This window comes from Oncorhynchus clarkii, chromosome 4, assembly GCF_045791955.1.
Source record: "Oncorhynchus clarkii lewisi isolate Uvic-CL-2024 chromosome 4, UVic_Ocla_1.0, whole genome shotgun sequence".
Classification (NCBI taxonomy): Eukaryota; Metazoa; Chordata; class Actinopteri; order Salmoniformes; family Salmonidae; genus Oncorhynchus; species Oncorhynchus clarkii.
The window spans coordinates 23,058,505-23,080,211 of record NC_092150.1 but is presented as its reverse complement, the minus strand read 5'-3'; the positions used below and the strand labels follow the sequence as shown (position 1 = coordinate 23,080,211).

At 42.5% G+C, this 21,707-nt stretch overlaps 1 protein-coding gene across 3 annotated transcripts in view; it reads left to right on the top strand.

Moving 5' to 3' along the window:
- Positions 1–21,707, top strand: part of LOC139406612 (cytosolic carboxypeptidase 6-like) — a 465,185-nt gene that overhangs the window by 420,304 nt on the left and 23,174 nt on the right. For all 3 annotated transcript variants that reach the window (XM_071149384.1, XM_071149383.1, XM_071149385.1), the window contains 3 exons: positions 9,608–9,697; positions 11,503–11,617; positions 21,169–21,280. In XM_071149384.1, coding sequence (XP_071005485.1) covers positions 9,608–9,697; positions 11,503–11,617; positions 21,169–21,280 — 317 coding nt within the window. The remainder of the gene's footprint in view (positions 1–9,607; positions 9,698–11,502; positions 11,618–21,168; positions 21,281–21,707) is intronic.

Sequence of the window (21,707 nt, the reverse complement as noted above, 5' to 3'; positions counted from 1 at the left end):
TTTTCAACCAGCAATTATCTGAAAATAACACTGATAAAATGTTTTCACACTTTTACAGGGTTAGTTTCATCAGCTGTTGTACAATATGCTACAAAACACAGAAAAAACATCATTTTGACTGCACTGGGCCTTTAATAATACGCGACCAAGTAAGGAAAATGCATCATGGCATTGTCTTGATGACATAGTTAAACTCCAACTCAAAATATATTTTCCACGAAGTGTCTAGAATAACACCTGTAAAAAAAATACCTCTGTAACAGACACATATAAAGTACATGAATACTGAATGGATGACAGCAGTATCCAATAAAAATGCCGTCATCTATGCAGAATGTGACATCCCATGAATCCACCTGAGGAAAACAACAACGTCGGTTTATTGTATTATGTCAGAAGCCTTTTCAACGGAGGAGGCTGGTGGGAGGAGCTATAGGAAGAGCTCATTGTAATGGCTGGAATGGAATAAATGGATCAAACATATGGAATCCACATGTTTGACTCCGTTCAATAAATTCCGTTCCAGCCATTACAATGAGCAGCCTGTCCTCCTATAGCTCTTCCCACTGGCCTCCTCTGCCTTTCAAGTCTTATCTACTTGATTTAGAAGGATTGAGGCTGTAGCAAAAAAAAGCTGAAATGCACAATTGGAGTGACCTTCAAATTCCATAACATTTAGGTTGTTTGTCAAAGACACTTTTCTTCTTTGATACAATTTACATATTTATCCGACCTGATCGTAAAATGACATGTGGCGTATTTGACTTTCTCAGGTGAAAAATATGCTGAGAGAGCAGTTTGATGCTAACATTTCCCTCCCTCCCTTTTTCTTCTACACACACACACACACACACACACACACACACACACACACACACACTCTCCCTTTTACACTCACTTATTATCCTCCCTGACTCGTGACTTTCCTAATGTAAGTCCCCTCCTTATCTGCAGTGCTGTGACAGGCCCATTGAGGTCTGTGATGATGGGAGTGTTAAGAGGTTCATTAAAGGTAGACCTGCTCAGCAAGGTACATTCTCAAAGCTTACCTCTTATCACCCCTCCACTCTGCTTATACAGCATTTGTAAAGACTAGCTATCCAAGATAAAATACCAGGTTTTAAACTAAAACAAGTATGTTTTTCAAGGCTGACTGTATCTGTTTAACTATGACAAGTGTAGTTTTACATTGACTTTGTCCTCTGTGGTGGTTTTATTTTGATTCCTTATCCCGTCTCTGAGAATGTGTTTCAGTAGTTGCAGATGTCAGTGTATAAGCCTGGATAATATACATGACATACTCATGTACACCACTTCATTTTAAGGATGTGAAATGTCAGAATAATAGTAGAGAGAATGATTTATTTCAGCTTATATTTCTTTCATCACATTCCCAGTGGGTCCGAGGTTTACATACATTCAATTAGTATTTTGTAGCATTGCCTTTAAATTGCTTAACTTGGGTCAAATGTTTCGGCTAGCCTTCCACAAGATTCCCACAATAAGATGGGGGAATTTTGGCCAATTCCTCCTGACAGAACTGGTGTAACTGAGTCAGGTTTGTATGCCTCCTTGCTCGCGCACACTTTTTCAGTTCTGCCCACAAATGTTCTATAGGATTGAGGTCAGGGCTTTGTGATGGCCACTCCAATACCTTGACTTTGTTGTCCTTAAGCCATTTTGCCACAACTTTGGAAGTACGGTTGGGGTCATTGTCCATTTGGAAGACCCATTTGCAACCAAGCTTCAACTGATGTCTTGAGATGTTGCTTCAATATATTCTTCAATATATCCTACCTCATGATGCCATCTATTTTGTGAAGTGCATCAGTCCCTCCTGCAGCAAAGCACACCCACAACATGATGCTGCCACCCCCGTGCTTCACGGTTGGGATGGTGTTCTTCGGCTTGCAAGCCTCCCCCTTTCTCCTCCAAACATAATGATGGTCATTATGGTCGAACAGTTATATTTTTGTTTCATCAGACCAGATGATCTGGTACGATCTTTGTCCCCATGTGCAGTTACAAACCGTAGTCTGGATTTTTTTATGGCGGTTTTGGAGCAGTGGCTTCTTCCTTGCTGAGCGGCCTTTCAGGTTATGTCAATATGGACTCGTTCTACTGTGGATATAGATACTTTTGTTCCTGTTTCCTCCTTTGCTGTTATTCTGGGATTGATTTGCACTTTTCGCACCAAAGTACGTTCCTCTCTAGGAGACAGAAAGCATCTCCTTCCTGAGCGGTATGATGGCTGCGTGGTACCATGGTGTTTATACTTGCGCATTATGGTTTGTACAGATGAACGTGGTACCTTCAGGCATTTGTAAATTTCTCCCAAGGATGGACCAGACTTGTGGAGGTCTACAATTTTTTTCTGAGGTCTTGGCTGATTTGTTTCGATTTTCCCATGATGTCAAGCAAAGAGGCACTGAGTTTGAAGGTAGGCCTTGAAATACATCCACAGGTAGGGTAGCCTACTGGTTAGAGCTTTGGACTAGTAACCGAAAGGTTGCAAGATAGAATCCCTGAGCTGCCAAGGTACAAATCTGTCATTCTTCCCCTGAACAAGGCAGTTAACCACTGTTCCTAGGCTGTCCTTGAAAATAAGAATTTGTTCTTAACTGATTGGATTGTAAAATAAATTTTAAAAAGGTACACCTCCAGTTGACTTAAATTATGTCAATTAGCCTATCAGAAGCTTCTAAAGCCATGACGTCATTTTCTGGAATTTTCCAAGCTGTTTAAAGGCACAGTCAACTTAGTATGTGTAAACTTCTGACCCATTGGAATTGTAATACAGTGAATTATAAGTGAAATAATCTGTCTGTAAACAATTGTTGGAAAAATGACTTGTGTCATGCACAAAGTAGATTTCCTAACCGACTTGCCGTAACTATAGTTTGTCAACAAGACATTTGTGGAGTGGTTGAAAACGGGCTTTAATGACTCCAATCTAAGTGTATGTAAACTTCCGACTTCAACTGCATCAGACTGTCTTTCCAATGCTTAGCAAAAATAAAGTGAGCAAAAAACTGTGAGTTTGCCTCTACATAAGCCCCTCCCAAAAAAAAAGTACATACACCAGGATACCAGGTCCAAGTGATTTTAATTTAAGAAATCTTTTCCCAAGTATTCCCACGCGTAATAAAGAAACACGTGATTGTATACAAATGTAAGCAAGGTTTGAAATGATTATGTTTTAGTCAAACATTATGTCTGTTTGGGCTTGTGGGAAATTTGCAGTCTACAATTTATTTGTAATGATGTTCCGGTCCCTCGACCACCCGCTTAAGAAAAAATTGTCTCGGGGCTGAATTGTTTTGATGTTCCCTGCTCTACAGCATATATTTGTCTTGTGTTAAAAGGTTTTTATTTCACTCCCCCCTAGACTTGTGTCTTTCTGTGTATTTGGATTTGTTGGGATTACAGAGCCCCCTGCTGATCTTTAGCGGCACCTGCAGGCAAGACTGTGCCACTGCAGCTGTGTGCTTTGTTGTGCGCATGGGGGCTGGAACCTGTGGGGCTGTTTGGCTGAACGCTCGGCTGGGCAGAGGCAGAGGCAGACAGACAGAGTTGCAGGGGAGTGCTTGGGCTGAGGAGGCAGCAGGGACCCTACGCACTCTCCATACACTGCACTAAGATAAACTGTAGATCTTCGCTAAGCTGCAAGCCTGGTAGAAATTGCACTGATGAAGTGCAAGGGCAAATTAGCATAAAATATATATGTCTACCAGAGCATTATTTTCTAACCCCAAACGGATTTGTGTTGTGTGGTGTCTGTTGGAGTCTGTTTCAAGACTGTTGGTTTTAATGTGGAGGGGCTTTGTGTGCATGCTAGGTTTACTCTGTAAAGTCCTCTCTGAATGGGGCACTCCTGTGCTCGCCCACGGCACTATATGGGCACTGTTCCATTGTTTTGCATCAGGAGCCACGTCGTGTCGGGTCGAGGCCAAGGTGGAATTCATAACTGATGGAATTTCACACCCAAGTGAGCGCCGGGCCTGGTGAAACGCAAGCACTCACATTTACAAGAAACGCCCCGGCTGTTCCGCCGAGACTCCTGAATGGCAAAGCCATTTGTCTCTGTGAAGGGCAAAGAGAGAAAAAGAGGGAACTATCTTTTTTTTCTTTGCTTTTAAAAACAGAATAATGCTTTATGTTTACGCATCCCCCCCCCCCCCCCCCCCCCCCCCCCACACACACACACACACACACCAGAAATCCATGTTTTCCAAGGCCCTCAGAAACATAATTGGAATTAAAGACGGGAAAGGGTGTGCAGCCAATTGCCAATTAGCATTTTCTCAGCTCAGCAGAAGCTCAGGGGGATCAATAGGATATTAAGTTTGTGTACATAGCAATAAGACACACAATCACTTCCAGCCATTAGCAACACTAAACGTGTGGAGAAATGTCGACCTCCGATGGCTGCGTTCTGTGAAAATCATTTGGCAGTATTCAAGCTTGGCTGAAGTGCATTGGTACAGTTTGCTTCCATTGGGCACAATAGTATTCGGCTCTGACAAATAGTATTCTTTAGAAACTCTGAGATGGTTACACTTTAGTATCTTTAGAATCACTGAGGACCAACTGCAGCAAACAACACAGTTATAGGCTCATGTCAGGTTCTCCAAACAACCAGATTAAAAAATACTATACTATCCATTGGTTAAATACTATAGTATTCTCTGTAGCGTTTTTGTTGACTTTTCTGTAGTATTCACTGTAGTGTTTATTGTAGTTTTGCGGACATAACTGTAATATAGTGTAGTATTTACAGTTTACTGTAGTATAAATACTATAGTAAGAAAAAACTGTATTATATACTATAGTGATTACTTTAGTGTTTTTGTAAACTGTAGTATACTGTTGTATTTACTGTAGTGATTTTGCAGACTGTAGTATACTGTTGTATTCACTCTAGTGTTTTTGCAGACTGTAGTATACTGTTGTATTCACTCTAGTGTTTTTGCAGACTGTAGTATACTGTTGTATTTACTGTAGTGATTTTTCAGACTGTAGTATAATGTTGTATTTACTGTAGTGATTTTGCAGACTGTAGTATACTGTTGTATTCACTCTAGTGTTTTTGCAGACTGTAGTATACTGTTGTATTCACTCTAGTGTTTTTGCAGACATGACTGAAGTATTTACTATGGTGTTTTTGTTTTATTATCTTTGGCATACTATAGCAGTGGGGTTGTTGTCCTTGAGGAAACCTACTGGACAAAATACTCAGAGCAAATCTTCCATAACCTGTAGGTCGGTAGAAAAGTAGGTAGGTAGGTTGGACTGAGGTCTGAATGGACCAGAGCTTCTGCTCATTTCTATAACCTGGAGGGAACACAATATATGGGCTATACTTAGCATGTAGGTTTTTCACTTATGGGTGGCACAAATTGGGATACAGGGGTGAGGAATGGGCAGGGTATATGCAAATGTAATACTGTATTATATACTACAGTAATTTCTGTAGTTTGTTTGTGGACTGTAATGTTTTTGGAGTGTTTTTACAGACATTACTGTAGTATTTACTGTAGTGTTTTTGGAGTGTTTTTACAGACATTACTGTAGTATTTACTGTAGTGTTTTTGGAGTGTTTTTACAGATATTACTGTAGTATTTACTGTAGTGTTTTTGGAGTGTTTTTACAGACATTACTGTAGTATTTACTGTAGTGTTTTTGGAGTGTTTTTACAGACATTACTGTAGTATTTACTGTAGTGTTTTTGGAGTGTTTTTACAGACATTACTGTAGTATTTACTGTAGTGTTTTTGCGAACATTACTGTAGTATTTAATGGTTTTTTTATGGTCTAGTACACTGTAGTATTTACTATGGTGTTCTACAGTATAATACAACATGTTATAGTAAGTACTACACATGATTAAAGTATTCTACAGTGTGTAGAAAAGTATTATACAATATACTACAGTTTAATACATCATTCTATATTAAGTACTGTAGTATTCTATAGTAAACTGTAGTCTTTTTTCATGTGGCCAGGCCTTGTTTTCTCTTAGCATTGGTTAGAATCATCTCAAGACAACCATCTTTCCAAACCACAGTGATTGGTTGTGGTATCAACTGCAGAGTAACTGCCTGTTATCACAGGCATACCTGCTCTCAAGCTGAAGTTTCTGCCTATCTCACAACCCTCCAGCGTTGGACCAGCTCACATAAAAAAGACGGTAGTATACTATACTATGGTTTAAATACTATAGTATTCACTGTAGTGTTTTGCAGACTTTACTGTAGTATTCACTGTAGTGTTTTTGCAGACTAAAGTCAGACTAAAGTATACTGTAGTATTTACAGTTAACTATAATTTAAATACTGTAGTAAGCATTCTATAGTACATTATCAAACTTTACTACAGTGTGAAGTATAGTATTATACAGTATACTACAGTTTACTATAGAATTCTACAGTAAGTACTGTAGTATTCTATAGTAAACTGTAGTATATTTTCATGTGGGTGTGACACAAAGGTCGAACCGAAAAGGTGGAAAATCTGTCGATGTGCCCTTGAGCAAGGCACTTAACCCTATTTAATCCAGGGTAGACCGTTGATAATGGCAGACCCTGGCTATGACCCCACTCTCCGAGGGTGTCTCAGGGCGAGTTGGGATAAAATATGGAATTCGCATCCACCATCTCTCAACCCTCACAACATTAGCCAGAGTCCCCTTTTACCCCACACCCTCCACCAAATTAAGAGCCATAAAGTAAACTCAGCTAAAAAAGAAACATCCTCTCACTGTCAACCGAGTTTATATTCAGCAAACTTAACATGTGTAAATATTTGGATGAACAAAACAAGATTCAACAACTGAGACATAAACTGAACAATTTCCACAGACATGTGACTAACAGAAATGGAATAATGTGTCCCTGAACAAAGGGGGGATCAAAATCAAAAGCAACAGTCAGTATCTGGTGTGACCACCAGCTGCATTAAGTATTGGACTGCAGTTCTTGTTGTGAGATGTTACCCCACTCTTCCACCAAGGCACCTGCAAGTTCCCAGACATTTTTGTGGGGAATGGCCCTAGCCCTCACCCTCCGATCCAACAGATCCCAGACGTGCTCAATGGGATTGAGGTCTGGGCTCTTCGCTGGCAATGGCAGAACACTGTCATTCCTGCCTTGCAGGAAATCACACACAGAACGAGTAGTATGGCTGGTGGCATTGTCATGTTGGAGGGTCATGTCAGGATGAGCCTGCAGGAAGGGTAACCACATGAGGGAGGATGATGTCTTCCCTGAGATTGCCTGCAATGACAACAAGCTCAGTCCGATGATGCTGTGACACACCACCCCAGACCTTGACGGACCCTCCACCTCCAAATCGATCCCGCTCCAGAGAACAGACCTCGGTGTAACGCTCATTCCTTCAACGATAAACGCAAATCCAACCATCACCCCTGGTGAGACAAAACCACGACTCGTCAGTGAAGAGCACTTTTTGCCAGTCTTGTCTGGTCCAGCGACGGTGGGTTTGTGCCCATAGGTGACGTTGTTGCAGGTGATGTCTAGTGAGGACATGCGTTACAACAGGCCTACAAGCCCTCAGTCCAGCCTCTCTCAGCCTATTGCGGACAGTCTGAGCACTGATGGAGTGATTGTGCATTCCTGGTGTAACTCGGGCAGTTGTTGTTGCCATTCTGTACCTGTCCCGCAGGTGTGATGTTCGGATGTACCGATCCTGTGCAGGTGTTGTTACACGTGGTCTGCCACTGCGAGGACGATCAGCTGTCCGTCCTGTCTCCCTGTAGTGCTGTCTTAGGTGTCTCACAGTACAGACAGGACAATTTATTACCCTGGCCACATCTGCAGTCCTCATGGCTCCTTGCAGCATGCCTAAGGCACGTTCACACAGAAGATCAGGGAGCCTGGGCATCTTTCTTTTGGTGTTTTTCAGAGTCAGTAGAAAGGCCTCTTTAGTGTCCTAAGTTTTCATAACTGTGACCTTAATTGCCTACCGTCTGTAAGATGTTAGTGTCTTAACGACCGTTCCAGGTGCATGTTCATTAGTTGTTTATGGTTCATTGTACAAGCATGGGAAACAGTGTTTAAACCATTTACAATGAAGATCTGTGAAGTTATTTGGATTTTGACTAATTATCTTTGAAAGACAGGGTCCTGAAAAAGGGATGTTTCTTTTTTGCTGAGTTTATTAGTTCTATTCATGCTTGTTTTTACGGACCGTGATAAATGTATACATTATTCAAAGAGCGTGCTGAATAATCCATGCGCTTATTTAATGATTCATTCATACGCGGGCTGAGAGTGAGGGGGAAGTATTTGTGGGTTGACCTGGGCACCAGTGATACCCCCTCCTCAATACCAGCCAAGGTGTCAATCCATCCTCTCCTCCATTGTGCTTGGCGTCTCTCTATCACTTATTCATCCACTGGACTCTCTGAAGATGCAAACGCACACCTTCCTCTTTGTGACCACTGGGCCACATGCCCAGAGATATATCCATTTTTCATATAGTTGAATATGATCCCTGCTATATGGAATGTAGTCTTCCATATTGAATAAGAGACAAAGCGAAGGAAGGTTTGGCCTGTATGTGGTAATGTATGGTGTGTAACTATATGTAGTGAGGTAGAGGGGGCCAGATTCAGGGATATATGCGGACTGTTTCTGTGCGGTTGTGTTTCTGTGTGCTGCTTTGTCTGGTGAATACCAGCGCTCCATTCACCAGGTAACCATGTTGATGGTAATGAAACCTGCCTGCTCTCTTTGGAAATGAGAGGCAGAGCCTGGTGTTTGGAAATCCCATCATGTAGTTGATAACGAGGGGAACATTGTGCTACATGAACAAAGGCTGCTGCGGCGTCAGAGCCCCGTACCGTCGTCCGCCACCCAGAACAGAGGAGGCAGGAATAGGTATGAGCGTGACTCGCAGCAGGTGGAGGCAGATCAGCATGTTAACAGCTTTTTGTCCAGCAGCACCGGTATTCATCCAGCCAATTTTATTAGCCTGAATGCAATTCTTCCTCATTTCCCCTGTAGCCTGGTACTTTCACAGAGAGAAAATAGCAGGCAGATTTGATTTATGGTGCATTAAGCTGGGCAGTCTATCATGGACATCATGTAGATTGTGAAAACATACCTCCAGCAGAATATCTCCAAATGGATCTGGAGGTCATTGTGGCATCTTTGGTGGGGAAAACTGTACATGGAATTTAATTTGCAGCATTAAAAAGAGCCTGTCCTTGGACAAATGGGTTAGAGGAGTCTCACTAGCACACATGTCACATCATCTCCATTGGGTCACAATGTCCCTTTTTAACAATGTTAAATAGAATTGATTTCCATCCCAGTCTGCAGATACTGTATGTTCCTTATTACACCAGCGTGCAGTAGTCAGTGAATGTTGTCACTGAATTGACCTGAATGCTAATTTACACCGCATACCTGTGAAGTGTGTTTAGTGACCAATTAATCCTGACAGCAGGGCCCCAGTGTCCCTGACCATATTCTCATCTAACGTGTGTGTGTGTGTGTGTTTGTGTGTGTGTGTGTGTGTGTGTGTGTGTGTGTGTGTGTGTGTGTGTGTGTGTGTGTGTGTGTGTGTGTGTTTCTTCTCCAGCTCAACAGAATCCAGAGAAGCAGAAGAAGCTTGTTGTTCTCACAGCCCGTGTACACCCTGGGGAGTCGCCTGCATCCTTCATCTGTCAAGGTAGGTCTCTGACTCCACCCATCTGGCAAGGTAATTCTCTATCTCCACCCATCTGGCAAGGTAGGTCTCTGTCTCCACCCATCTGTCAAGATAGGTCTCTATCTCCACCCATCTGGCAAGGTATGTCTCTATCTCCACCCATCTGTCAAGATAGGTCTCTGTCTCCACCCATCTTTCAAGGTATTCTCTATCTCCACGCATCTGTCAAGATAGGTCTCTGTCCACCCATCTTTCAAGGTATTCTCTATCTCCACCAATCTGTCAAGATAGGTCTCTGTCTCCACCCATCTGGCAAGGTATGTCTCTATCTCCACCCATCTGTCAAGGTTGGTCTCTGTCTCCACCCATCTGTCAAGATAGGTCTCTGTCTCCACCCATCTGGCAAGGTATGTCTCTATCTCCACCCATCTGTCAAGATACAGTAGGTCTCTATCTCCACCCATCTGTCAAGATAGGTCTCTGTCTCCACCCATCTGTAAAGGTAGGTTTCTGTCTCCACCCATCTGGCAAGGTAGGTTTCTCTCTGCTCTATACACCTCCCTAATAAGCATGCGCACACACACACACACACACACAAACACAAAGACACATACAGCCCAGGTGGAGCATCTCACAAGCAGTTTATCAAGTTCTCATAGAATTACAGGGAAATAAGTGGAAAAAGAAGCAGATGATTAAAAGAAATCCTTGGCTTCCACTCATACCTCCCTTAACGTGTCTGCCATATTTCAGGCTTTCATTAAGACAGGCTCTTCAGGTGAGAAATACTTGTTTCATTGACAAGTAACTGAACTCCTGCAGGGTTTCTCTCCTCAACATAAAGGACATCTGAAGTGCAGCAAGAGTGAGTTACAGTTAATAAGATGTCTTGTCTTGGGTCTTCTTTACTTTCCCATTGTTGAAAATCGAGTGTAAGAAACAGTGGAAAAACACCCAGTTGGTGTCGTAGCGTTTGGTCACCACGTAGCTCTGAGACCAGACAGTGCACTTAGCTCAATGTGACTTTGAGCTCCACTTAGGACCAACCCCTACTCCGACACGCAGATGTGCATGAAATCATTTCAGGAAGTCCGAGCAATTAGACGGCACACTCTGTGGCCTGTACCTGTATCCCACGCTCCTTCTCTCCTCCTGCCTGCCACATTGACTCAATTAGAGAGCTTGTTATGCCTCCATTAGTGGTAACGAGCAGGACAGAGTGGGGCGGGCGGCTGGAGTAGGAGGGAGGGAGGGAGGCAGGGAGGGGTACACAGTGCTGGCTGTCGGCCCTCTCTGCTTCTTATTTACCTGTCAATTATCCTGCTTCAGTCCAGGGCTGTGGAGGGCTTTTCAGTGGCCGGCACTGTTTACATGTCTCAATGCTATCTCTCTCTGTCTCGCTCTCTTTTTCAATCTCCCTCTCTCTCTCGTTGGCTGTCTCTGTGTCTCATCTGTAGTAGATAGCGTTATCTCCCTCACTCAGTGTTTGAGGCCCTGTGGGCTAATCAGGTCCTCTGCGCTGTCTGTTTTTATCCCACTGTCAGCTCTATTCAATTTGTATCGATTTTGGAGGGATGTCTCAGGTTTCCCCTCTGATTTTTATAATGCTCCCTTTTGTCCTTCTCTTTTTGTTTCTCAAAACTCAATTAACTGGGGCCTTGGGTTTTCTTTTCAAGTCAATTTTACTGGGAGTGTGTGTGTGAGGATGTGTGTGCATATTTGTGTGAATGAAATAGAATAGCTTTGAGAGTGATTCTCTCCAGCCATACAGTAGAGTGAATCTGGAGGGCTTAATAACCCTGACAGTGACCTTTGTGTTGCTTTAGGAGTGATTGACTTCCTGGTCAGCCAGCACCCTGTAGCTGTAATCCTGCGTGACCATGTGATCTTTAAGATTGTACCCATGCTCAACCCTGACGGGGTCTACTTAGGCAACTACAGGTAAGCTCAACCATCAATATATGAAATTCCCCTTTCTTCGTGAACAAAATGAGCAGTTCAGTTGTAATAATTTCCATCCTGTTGTTTGAGGTCTACTGAAAAGTTGTACTTTTGATGGATTCCGCTAGAGATTTCTGACTAGACTGCAGCACATTGCTAGTGCTAAAGAGAGATGCTGTGATGATGTGTTTGGTAACGCCCACTGTGGAGGTCCCCTACCAGATGATTTATTGGCCGCTAGATGCATGTGTGGGAATAGCAGGCTGGGCTGCCGGCCCTCTCATCTTCTATTTCTCCCTCTGCCTCCAAAGCGCCATCCCTGGAATATGAACTGCTGGCGTTCCTATTCTGCTGTCTCTTTTCTCCTCCGTTGACAGTTCAACTCAATGTAATTGCTGCAGTAGTCCAGGCTGTTGCAGGTACTCTAAATCAAATCACCTCTTATTCCCCACTGCTAGTTCTCAATCCAATCATGCGCGCAAAGACACACACACACACACACACACATACACACACACACACACACACACACACACACACACACACACACACACACATCTTTCTGTCTCTATTCTTGCGTAAGATATATCTTGCCTCTGCCAAATGTATGCCCTTGCAATACTGTGTCTCCTATGCTGAGCTGTGTGTGTTTCCTGAGGCCATACACTCCATCCTTTGTTTAGCGTTGAGACACAGGCTCCATGGGCATCATTTCCACCTCCCTCTCCATAATTGTCTTTTACTTAATGGGGTGGACATGAGGAATACAAATGCACTGAGATGATAGTGCTTCCACCGAACATGTGTTTGTGGCCGCCATCTACTGGCCGCTCCCCCCCACTGCGCTGAGTCTGTCAATTGTAGATCAAGTGTGCTCTCTGGCAATGATGAGGTTAGACACATCTTGTTGCTAATCGTTCCGTTTTAAAGGCTGTTTTCATCAACTCTGGAAAATGATGCAGTCGGCCTGGCTGAATGGTGTGTGTATGTGTGTCTTTGCGCGCATGATTGGATTGAGAACTAGCAGTGGGGAATAAGAGGTGATTTGATTTAGAGTACCTGCAACAGCCTGGACTACTGCAGCAATTACATTGAGTTGAACTGTCAACGGAGGAGAAAAGAGACAGCAGAATAGGAACGCCAGCAGTTCATATTCCAGGGATGGCGCTTTGGAGGCAGAGGGAGAAATAGAAGATGACTCCTCACCCACACTACGTCCAGGCACCACATCACCCCTGTCATCCGTGAACTCCACTGGCTTCCTGTCTCCCAATGCAATGATTACAAGATCCCTCCCCACACACACACATACAAGCAAAGAAATGCACTACTAAGACATGAATAAAGAGAGGGGTGGGCTCAAAGTAGAGAAAGAGTGTGATGTATCAGTGTATGGGGAGGGGAGGGTTCGGTATCTGGATCTCTTCACCATACTGAACTGGGTTCGTATCCAGATACCAAACCCTCCCCTCCCCATACACTGATACATCACACTCTTTCTCTTCTTTGAGCCCACCCCTCTCTTTATTCATGTTTTTGTTTAGTTTGACGTTTTGTTTTGACTCCTGTTTTTTTGCTTTTGTTTTCATTTCTACAATTGCTAAGCGACTTTGGGTTCTTGAAAGCAATGTATAAGTCCCATGTATAATTATTATTATTATTGGCTCCATGTTAATATAATGTCAATTAGAGCGTCTCTTTCTACCCCTACCAGTGAGGCCTAATTGGCCTTTCTGTGGGCTCAGCACAGCATCTGGAGTGGGATCGAACAGATGCGTGCAGGGAACAGAATCAATCACTGCTGACCACAGATTACTATCTCAGGCATGCACAGTGACATTGACACACAGACACAGGCCCCCGTGAAAGTCATGGATACTGAGCAGCAGCAGCTGAATAGCCCAGAGTCCTTTCTTCCACAGCCACTCTGACTAGAGGTCCTGGCATTAGCTGCTCTTTGACTGGAGTCCAATAATTAGATCCACTAAATGACCAAAAGTATGTGGACAACTGCTGTCGGACATCTCTTCCAAAATCATGGGCAAAAAAATCAAATGGAGTTGGTTTCCCCTTTGCTGCTATAACAGCCTCCACTCTCCTGGGAAGGCTTTCCACTAGATATTGGAACATTGCTGTGGGTACTTGCTTCCATTCAGCCACAAGAGCATCAGTGAGGTCAGGCACTGATGTTGGGCGATTAGGCCTGGCTCTCAGTCGGCGTTCCAATTCATCCCAAAGGTGTTTTTTTGGTTTTGGTATTTTATTAGGATCCCCATTAGCTGTTGCAAAAGCAGCAGCTACTCTTCCTGGGGTCCACACAAAACATAAAACATAATACAGAATTACATAATACAGAACATCATTAGACAAGAACAGCTCAAGGACAGAACAACATACATTTTATTTAAAGGCACACGTAGCCTACATATCAATGCATACACACAAACTATCTAGATTAAATAGGGGAGAGGCGTTGTGTCGTGAGGTGTTGCTTTATCTGTTTTTTTAAACCAGGTTTGCTGTTTTTTTGAGCAATATGAGATGGAAGGAAGTTCCATGCCATAATGGCTCTATATACTACTGTACGCTTTCTTGAATTTGTTCTGGGGACTGTGAAAAGACCCCTGGTGGCATGTCTGGTGGAGTAAGTGTGTGTGTCAGAGCTGTGTGTAAGTTGACTATGCAAACAATCTTGGATTTTCAACACATTAATGTTTCTTATAAAAAAGAAGAAGTGATGCAGTCAGTCGCTCCTCAACTCTTAGCCAAGAAAGACTGGCCTGCATAGTATTTTATCATTTTGTATTTATTTATTTATTGAATATCTGAAACATACAATATACTTGCAGTGAAGCTGCTCACCAACTACATCATGCCAGTCATCCAACAGATTCCCATTCAGAGCGACACACAGAAGCATCCAGGGTCAATGCCCTGCTCGAGGGCACGTTGACAAATCTACCACCAGGCCAAAAAACATGAACCCGAACCCTCCAAGACCCCCCCCCTCCCCCCCACAGTTCCCCAATAGCTGTCCCTCAACCATTCAGGACCCCTCCCACAGTCCCCCCAAGAAGAACAATTTTAAATAAAAAATTCAATTAATTCCATTCCCCACCCCCAAGAACCCCACAATGCACCAACAACCAAGATAATTAACTAAAGAGAAAAAAGGAAAAGACAGAAGAAAACAGCAAACAACAATGCAAAAAAAAAAAAAAAAAAACATTTTAAACAAAGGACAGAAATGCCAACTGTATATGTTTGTGTGCATAGTATTTATATCAGCTCTCTGATTACAATTAAGAGCTAAATGTGCCACTCTGTTCTGGGCCAGCTGCAGTTTAACTAGGTCTTTCCTTGCAGCAATGGACCACAGGACTGGACAATAATCAAGTTTATACAAAACTAGAGCCTGCAGAACTTGCTTTTTGGAGTGTGGTGTCAAAAACGCAGAGCTTCTCTTTATTACGGCTAGACCTCTCCCCATCTTTACAACCACTGAATCTATATGTTTTGACCATGACAGTTTACAATCTAAGGTAACACCAAGTAATTTAGTCTCCTCAACTTGTTCAACAAACACACCATTCATTACCAGATTCAGCTGAGGTCTAGCACTTAAGGAATGATTTGTACCAAATACAATGCTTCTAGTTTTAGAGATGCTCAGGACAAGTTTATTACTGGCCACCCATTCCAGAACAGACTGCAACTCTTTGTTAAGGGTTTCAGTGATTTCATTAGCTGTGGTTGCTGATGTGTATATGGTTGAATCATCAGCATACATGGACACACATGCTTTGTTTAATGCCAGTGGCAGGTCATTGGTAAAAATATAAAGAGTAGAGGGCCTAAAGAGCTTCCCTGAGGTACACCACACTTTATATGTTTGACATTAGAGAAGCTTCCATTAAAGAAAACACTTTGAGTTCTATTAGATAGATAGATAGATAGATCTGAATCTACGATATGGCAGAGGTTGAAAAGCCATAGCACATAAGTTTTTTCAACAACAGGTTATGGTCAATGATAGCAAAGGCTGCACTGAAATCTAACAGTACATCTCCCACAATCTTCTTATTATCAATTTATTTCAACCAATCATCAGTAATTTGTGTCAGTGCAGTACATGTTGATTGCCCTTCTCTATAAGCATGCTTAAAGTCTGTTGTTAATTTGTTTACAGGGAAATCGCATTGTATTTGGTCAAACACAATTTGTTTGGTAAGAGCTGGCAGCAAGCTTATAGGTCTCTGTTAGAATAAGTAAAGGCCGCTTTACCACTCTCGGGTAGCGGAATTACTTTGGCTTCTGTCCAGGCCTGAGGACAAAGACTTTCCTCTAGGCTCAGATTAAAAAATATGACAGATAGGGGTGGCTATAGAGTCAGCTACTATCCTCAGTAGCTTTCCATCTAAGTTGTCAATGCCAGGAGGTTTATCATTATTTATCGATAACAATCATTTTTTCCACCTCTCCCACACTAACTTCATAAAATTCAAACTTGCAATGCTTTTCTTTCATCATTAGTTTTTTTATGCATGAATACAATTGCTCACTGATCGTTGTTGGCATTTCCTGCCTAAGTTATCCCACTTTGCCAATTAAATAATAATTAAAATAATTGGCAATATCAAATGGTTTTGTGATGAATAGGCCATCTGATTCGATAAAAGATGGAGATGAATTTGTCTTTCTGCACATAATTTAATTTAAAGTCATCAAAAATAATTTCATTGATCTTGGCTTCATAATAAAATGTGTTCTTCTTTTTGTTGAGTTTAGTCACATCATTTCTCAATTTGCAGTAAGTCAGCCAGTCAGATGTGCAGCCAGCCAATTTATTAGCCACTCCTTTTGCCCCATCTCTTTCAACCATACAGTTTTTCAATTCCTCATCAATCCATGGAGCCTTAACAGTTCTAACAGTCAGTTTCTTAACAGGTGCATGTTTATCAATAATTGGAAGAAGAATTTCATAAATTCATCAAGTGCAGCATCTGTATGCTCCTCATTAATCACATCAGACCAACAAATATTTTTAACATCATCCACATAAGAGTCACAGTAAATATTTTGTATGATCTCTTATACACTATTTTAGTTCCAGCTGTTGGAACTTTGTCTTTCCTGGATATAGCCACTATACTGTGATCACTGCATCCAATGGGTGTGGATACAGCTTTAGAACAAAGTTCTACAGTATTAGTAAAAATGTGATCGATACATGTGGATGATCTTGTTCCTGTAGTGTTTGTAAACACCTTGGTAGGTTGATTAATAACCTGAACCAGATTACAGGCACTGGTTACAGCAAGAAGCTTCCTCTTGAGTGGACAGCTTGATGAAAACCCGTCATATTCAGGTTCCCAAAGAAAGTAGACCTCTCTGTTTACATCACATACACTATCAAGCATTTCACACATTATTTAGATACTGACTGTTAGCACGTGATGGCCTATAGCAACACCCCAAAAGAAAAGGCTTTAGATGTGCCAAGTGAACCTGCAACCACAACACTTCAATAACACTTGACATAAGATCTTCTCTAAGCATTGCAGGGATATGGCTCTGAATATATACAGCAACACCTCTCCCATAAGCATTTCTGTCTCCTCTATAAATGTTATATCCTTGTATTGCTACTGATGAATCATTAAATAAATTATCTAAGTGAGTCTCAGAAATGGCTAATATATGAATGTTATCTGATGTTAGCAAGTTATTGATTTCATGAACCTTATTTCTCAGGCTACATACAGTGGGGCAAAAAAGTATTTAGTCAGCCACCAAATACACCTTGTGAAGACTTACAGAAAATGTTTGACCTCTGTCATTGCCAACAAAGGGTATATAACAAAGTATTGAGATAAACTTTTGTTATTGACCAAATACTTATTTTCCACCATAATTTGCAAATAAATTCATTAAAAATCATACAATGTGCTTTTCTGGATTTTTTTTCTCATTTTGTCTGTCATAGTTGAAGTGTACCTATGATGAAAATTACAGGCCTCTCTCATCTTTTTAAGTGGGAGAACTTGCACAATTGGTGGCTGACTAAATACTTTTTTTGCCCCACTGTATATTAATATGGTCTATTTTCAGCCCTTTCCTGGGTAGCTTATCAGAGATATACTGAAAAGAGCCAAAAAAAGCAAGAGAAAAATATATACATTCAGCAGTGTAACGACTGTCTTCTGGTAAAAGAGAGGAGGACCAAGATGCAGCGTGAATATAATCCATATTTAATGGGAATACTTAAACAATGAACAAAAACAACTAACCTACAAAAAATGAACAAAGACGATACAGTCCCATAACGTGAACACTTGCACACTGGAACAGGAACAATCACCCACAAAATACCCAAAGAATATGGCTGCCTAAATATGGTTCCCAATCAGAGACAACGATAGACAGGTGCCTCTAATTGAGAACCAATCTAGGCAACCATAGACTTATAAAAACACCTAGATAGGATACACCCCCATAAACATACAAAACCCCTAGACAAAAAAAACATACATCACCCATGTCACATCCTGACCTAACCAAAATAACAAAGAATACTAAGGCCAGGGTGTGACAAGCAGTCCATTAATCAATTGGTGTGTGTGTGTGTGTGTGTGTGTGTGTGTGTGTGTGTGTGTGTGTGTGTGTGTGTGTGTGTGTGTGTGTGATGCGGGGTTGAAGCTACGAACACATAGGTCATCCCTTCCAGGCTTCTGGGAGGGAGGGTGGACAATGAGCCTGTCACCCCCAAAGCCAATTCTTCCTTTGGCCACCTCTCCTTCCAGTTCTCTGCTGCCAATGACTGGAACTAACTACAAAAATCTCTGAAACTGGAAACACTAATCTCCTTCTCTAGCATTAAGCACCAGCTGTCAGAGCAGCTCACAGATTACTGCACCTGTACATAGCCCATCTATAATTTAGCCCAAACAACTACCTCTTCCCCTACTGTATTTAATTATTTATTTTGCTCCTTTGCACCCCATTATTTCTATTTCTACTTTGCACATTCTTCCACTGCAAATCTACCATTCCAGTGATGTACTTGCTATATTGTATTTACTTCGCCACCATGGCCTTTTTTTGCCTTTACCTCCCTTATCTCACCTCATTTGCTCACATTTTATATAGACTTATTTTTCTACTGTATTATTGACTGTACGTTTGTTTTACTCCATGTGTAACTCTGTGTTGTTGTATGTGTCAAACTGCTTTGCTTTATCTTTGCCAGGTCGCAATTGTAAATGAGAACTTGTTCTCAACTTGCCTAACTGGTTAAATAAAGGTGAAATAAATAAATAAACAAATTACGGATGTAAGCAATGTCCCCATGCACTCTGGCAGCTTTCATGTCTGGGATCAGTTACTTTCCTCTTCTGGCGCACAGCTTCAGGATAGTCCTCGTTAAGGAAGATATACGTTCCTCTCAAGTTCTTGGCTCTTTCCAGAACAGCTACCTTGTCCTTGAACCTCAGGAACTTGACCACTATCGGGCCTAGGCCTATCACCTGGGCCGGTGGTGGTTTTACCAGTCCTGTGGGCACGCTCCACCTCAATCGTCCTGTGGTCCATCTTCAATTTCTCAGAGATCATTTCCCTCACTTTGTCCTCATATTCCATCCAGGTCTCATGTGCAGATTCTGCAATTCCATCCACAACCATGTTGTTCCGCCTTGATTGTCCCTCAAGACTGATTTATCTATCATTGTTAGCATGGATTCACACACAGAACTGATGTCCTCTCTCAATGACTTACAGATTGCTGTCATCTTGCCGTTCTCCTGTTTCAACTCATTGAGCTGACCCCGGGAGAACTGCAAACTGTTCTTCAGGTCCTGGACCTCTCTGGTTAGGTCATCCATTCTTTTATAAGTAGAATCCAACAGTATTTGGACAAAACACATGCATCTATTTTCTTGTTGTTGTAACAACTGCTTGTAGATCTAGTTTAAAATATCCTTCGCGTGTGACAGAGAGACACCACTGTCCTCAACCGTACTCTCGCCGGCTTTGGTCTTTGTCACAGTAGCTAGCAACTTACGTTACGCTGTTACTCCTCACAGTTCCAGACAGGGCAGGTCACGGGGAAAATTGAAAACAACAAACAGCCACAAACCCGGGAAAATCCGCGGTCCCAGGCACAATGGCTAACCGCATCGCGGGCTGTGTTCAAGAAAACCCCGCTAGCTTGATATGCAGCTAGCTAGCAGCGACGCCAAATAGCTCCTCAGACCCATCCTTGGTCGACAGGATCACTGGAAAGAGACAAGCAGTCCCAGCAACTGATGCCAACTGATCCAAACTAAGAAGCTAGCTAGCTACCAAGAACTTTCCAATACACTTTCAAACAACAAACTTTTCAAACCGAGCTCGTCCTCGTTCAACCGGAGTTGAGGTCAGGGCCCTGCAGGCCAGACAATTTTTTATTTTTTTAACCTTTATTTAACTCGGCAAGTCAGTTAAAGAACAAATTATTATTTACTATGACAGCCTACCCCGACCAAACCCGGATGACGCTGGGCCAATTGTGCTCCGCCCTATGGGACTCCCAATCACGGCAAGATGTGATACAGCCTGGAATCGAACCAGGGCCTGTTGAACTGAGATGCAGTGCCTTAGACCACTGCCCCACTCTGAAGCCCTAATGTAAGTTCTTCCACACCGATCTTGACAAACCATTTCTGTATGGACCTCGCTTTGTGTATGGGGGCATTGTCATGCTGAAACAGGAAAGGGCCTTCCCCAAACTGTTGCTACGAAGTTGTAAGCACAGAATTGTCTAGAATGTAATTGTATGCTGTATCGTTACGATTTCCCTTCACTGAAACTAAGGGGCCCAGCACAAACCATGAAAAACATCCCCAGACCATTATTCCTCCTCTACCAAACTTTACAGTTGGATTGGTACAGGTACCATTCTCATGGCATCCGCCAAACCCAAATTAGTCCATCTGGATTGTCAGATGGTGAAGCGCGATTCATCACTCCAGAGAACGCGTCCCCACTGTTCCAGAGTACAATGGCGGCAAGCTTTACATCGCTCCAGCCGACGCTTGGCATTGCGCCTGGTGATCTTAGGCTTGTGTGCTGTTGCTAGGCCATGGAAACCCATTTCACGAAGCTCCCGACAAAAAGTTATTGTGCTGACGTCGCTTCCAGCTCTAGCAGGGCAGAAATAATACAAACTGACTTGTTGGAAAGGTGGCATCCTATGACGGTGCCATGTTGAAAGTCACAGAGCACTTCAGTACGGGCAATTCTACTGCCTATGTTTGTCTATGGAGATTGCATGGCTATGTGCTGGATTTGATATACCTGTCAGCAACGGGTGTGGCTGAAATAGCCAAATCCACTAATTTGAAGGGATGTCCATATACTTCTGGCCATGTAGTGTATGTGCAGATTGATTCTTCTAGAACAATCAGGTAGTTAAAGCTAATTGACTGTTTAGTGAAAATCTGATTGCTGATTGAATGAATTAGTGTTGTAGGTATCTGAAAATATTAAACTCATGTGTGTATGGTCATTTCCAGGTGCTCTCTTATGGGTTTTGATCTGAACCGTCACTGGCAGGAGCCGTCCCCCTGGGTCCACCCCACCCTCCACGCCGTCAAACAGCTCATTGTCCAGCTCAGTCAAGACGCAGTGAGTCCCAATCTCCAACCTGCTTCTAACATTTGTATTACACACTTTATACAGTAGTATGGGCTGTGCATTCTTCACCCTGAAGCACACAACATACAACCTTTTCCACAGAGATCCTAGCTCTACACTGGGTGGACAAACATTAAGAACACCCACTCTTTCCATGACATAGTTTGACCAGGTGAATCCAGGTGAAAGCTATGATCCCTTATTGGTGTCACTTGTTAAATCCACTTCAATCAGTGTAGATGAAGGGGAGGAGACGGTTAAAGAAGGATTTTTAAGCCTTGAGACAATTGAGACATGGGCGTGTATGTGTGCCATTGAGGGTGAATGGGAAAAAAGATTTAAGTGTCTATGAATGAGGTATGGTAGTAGGTGCCAGGCATACCGGTTTGTGTCAAGAACTACAACGGTGCTGGGTTTT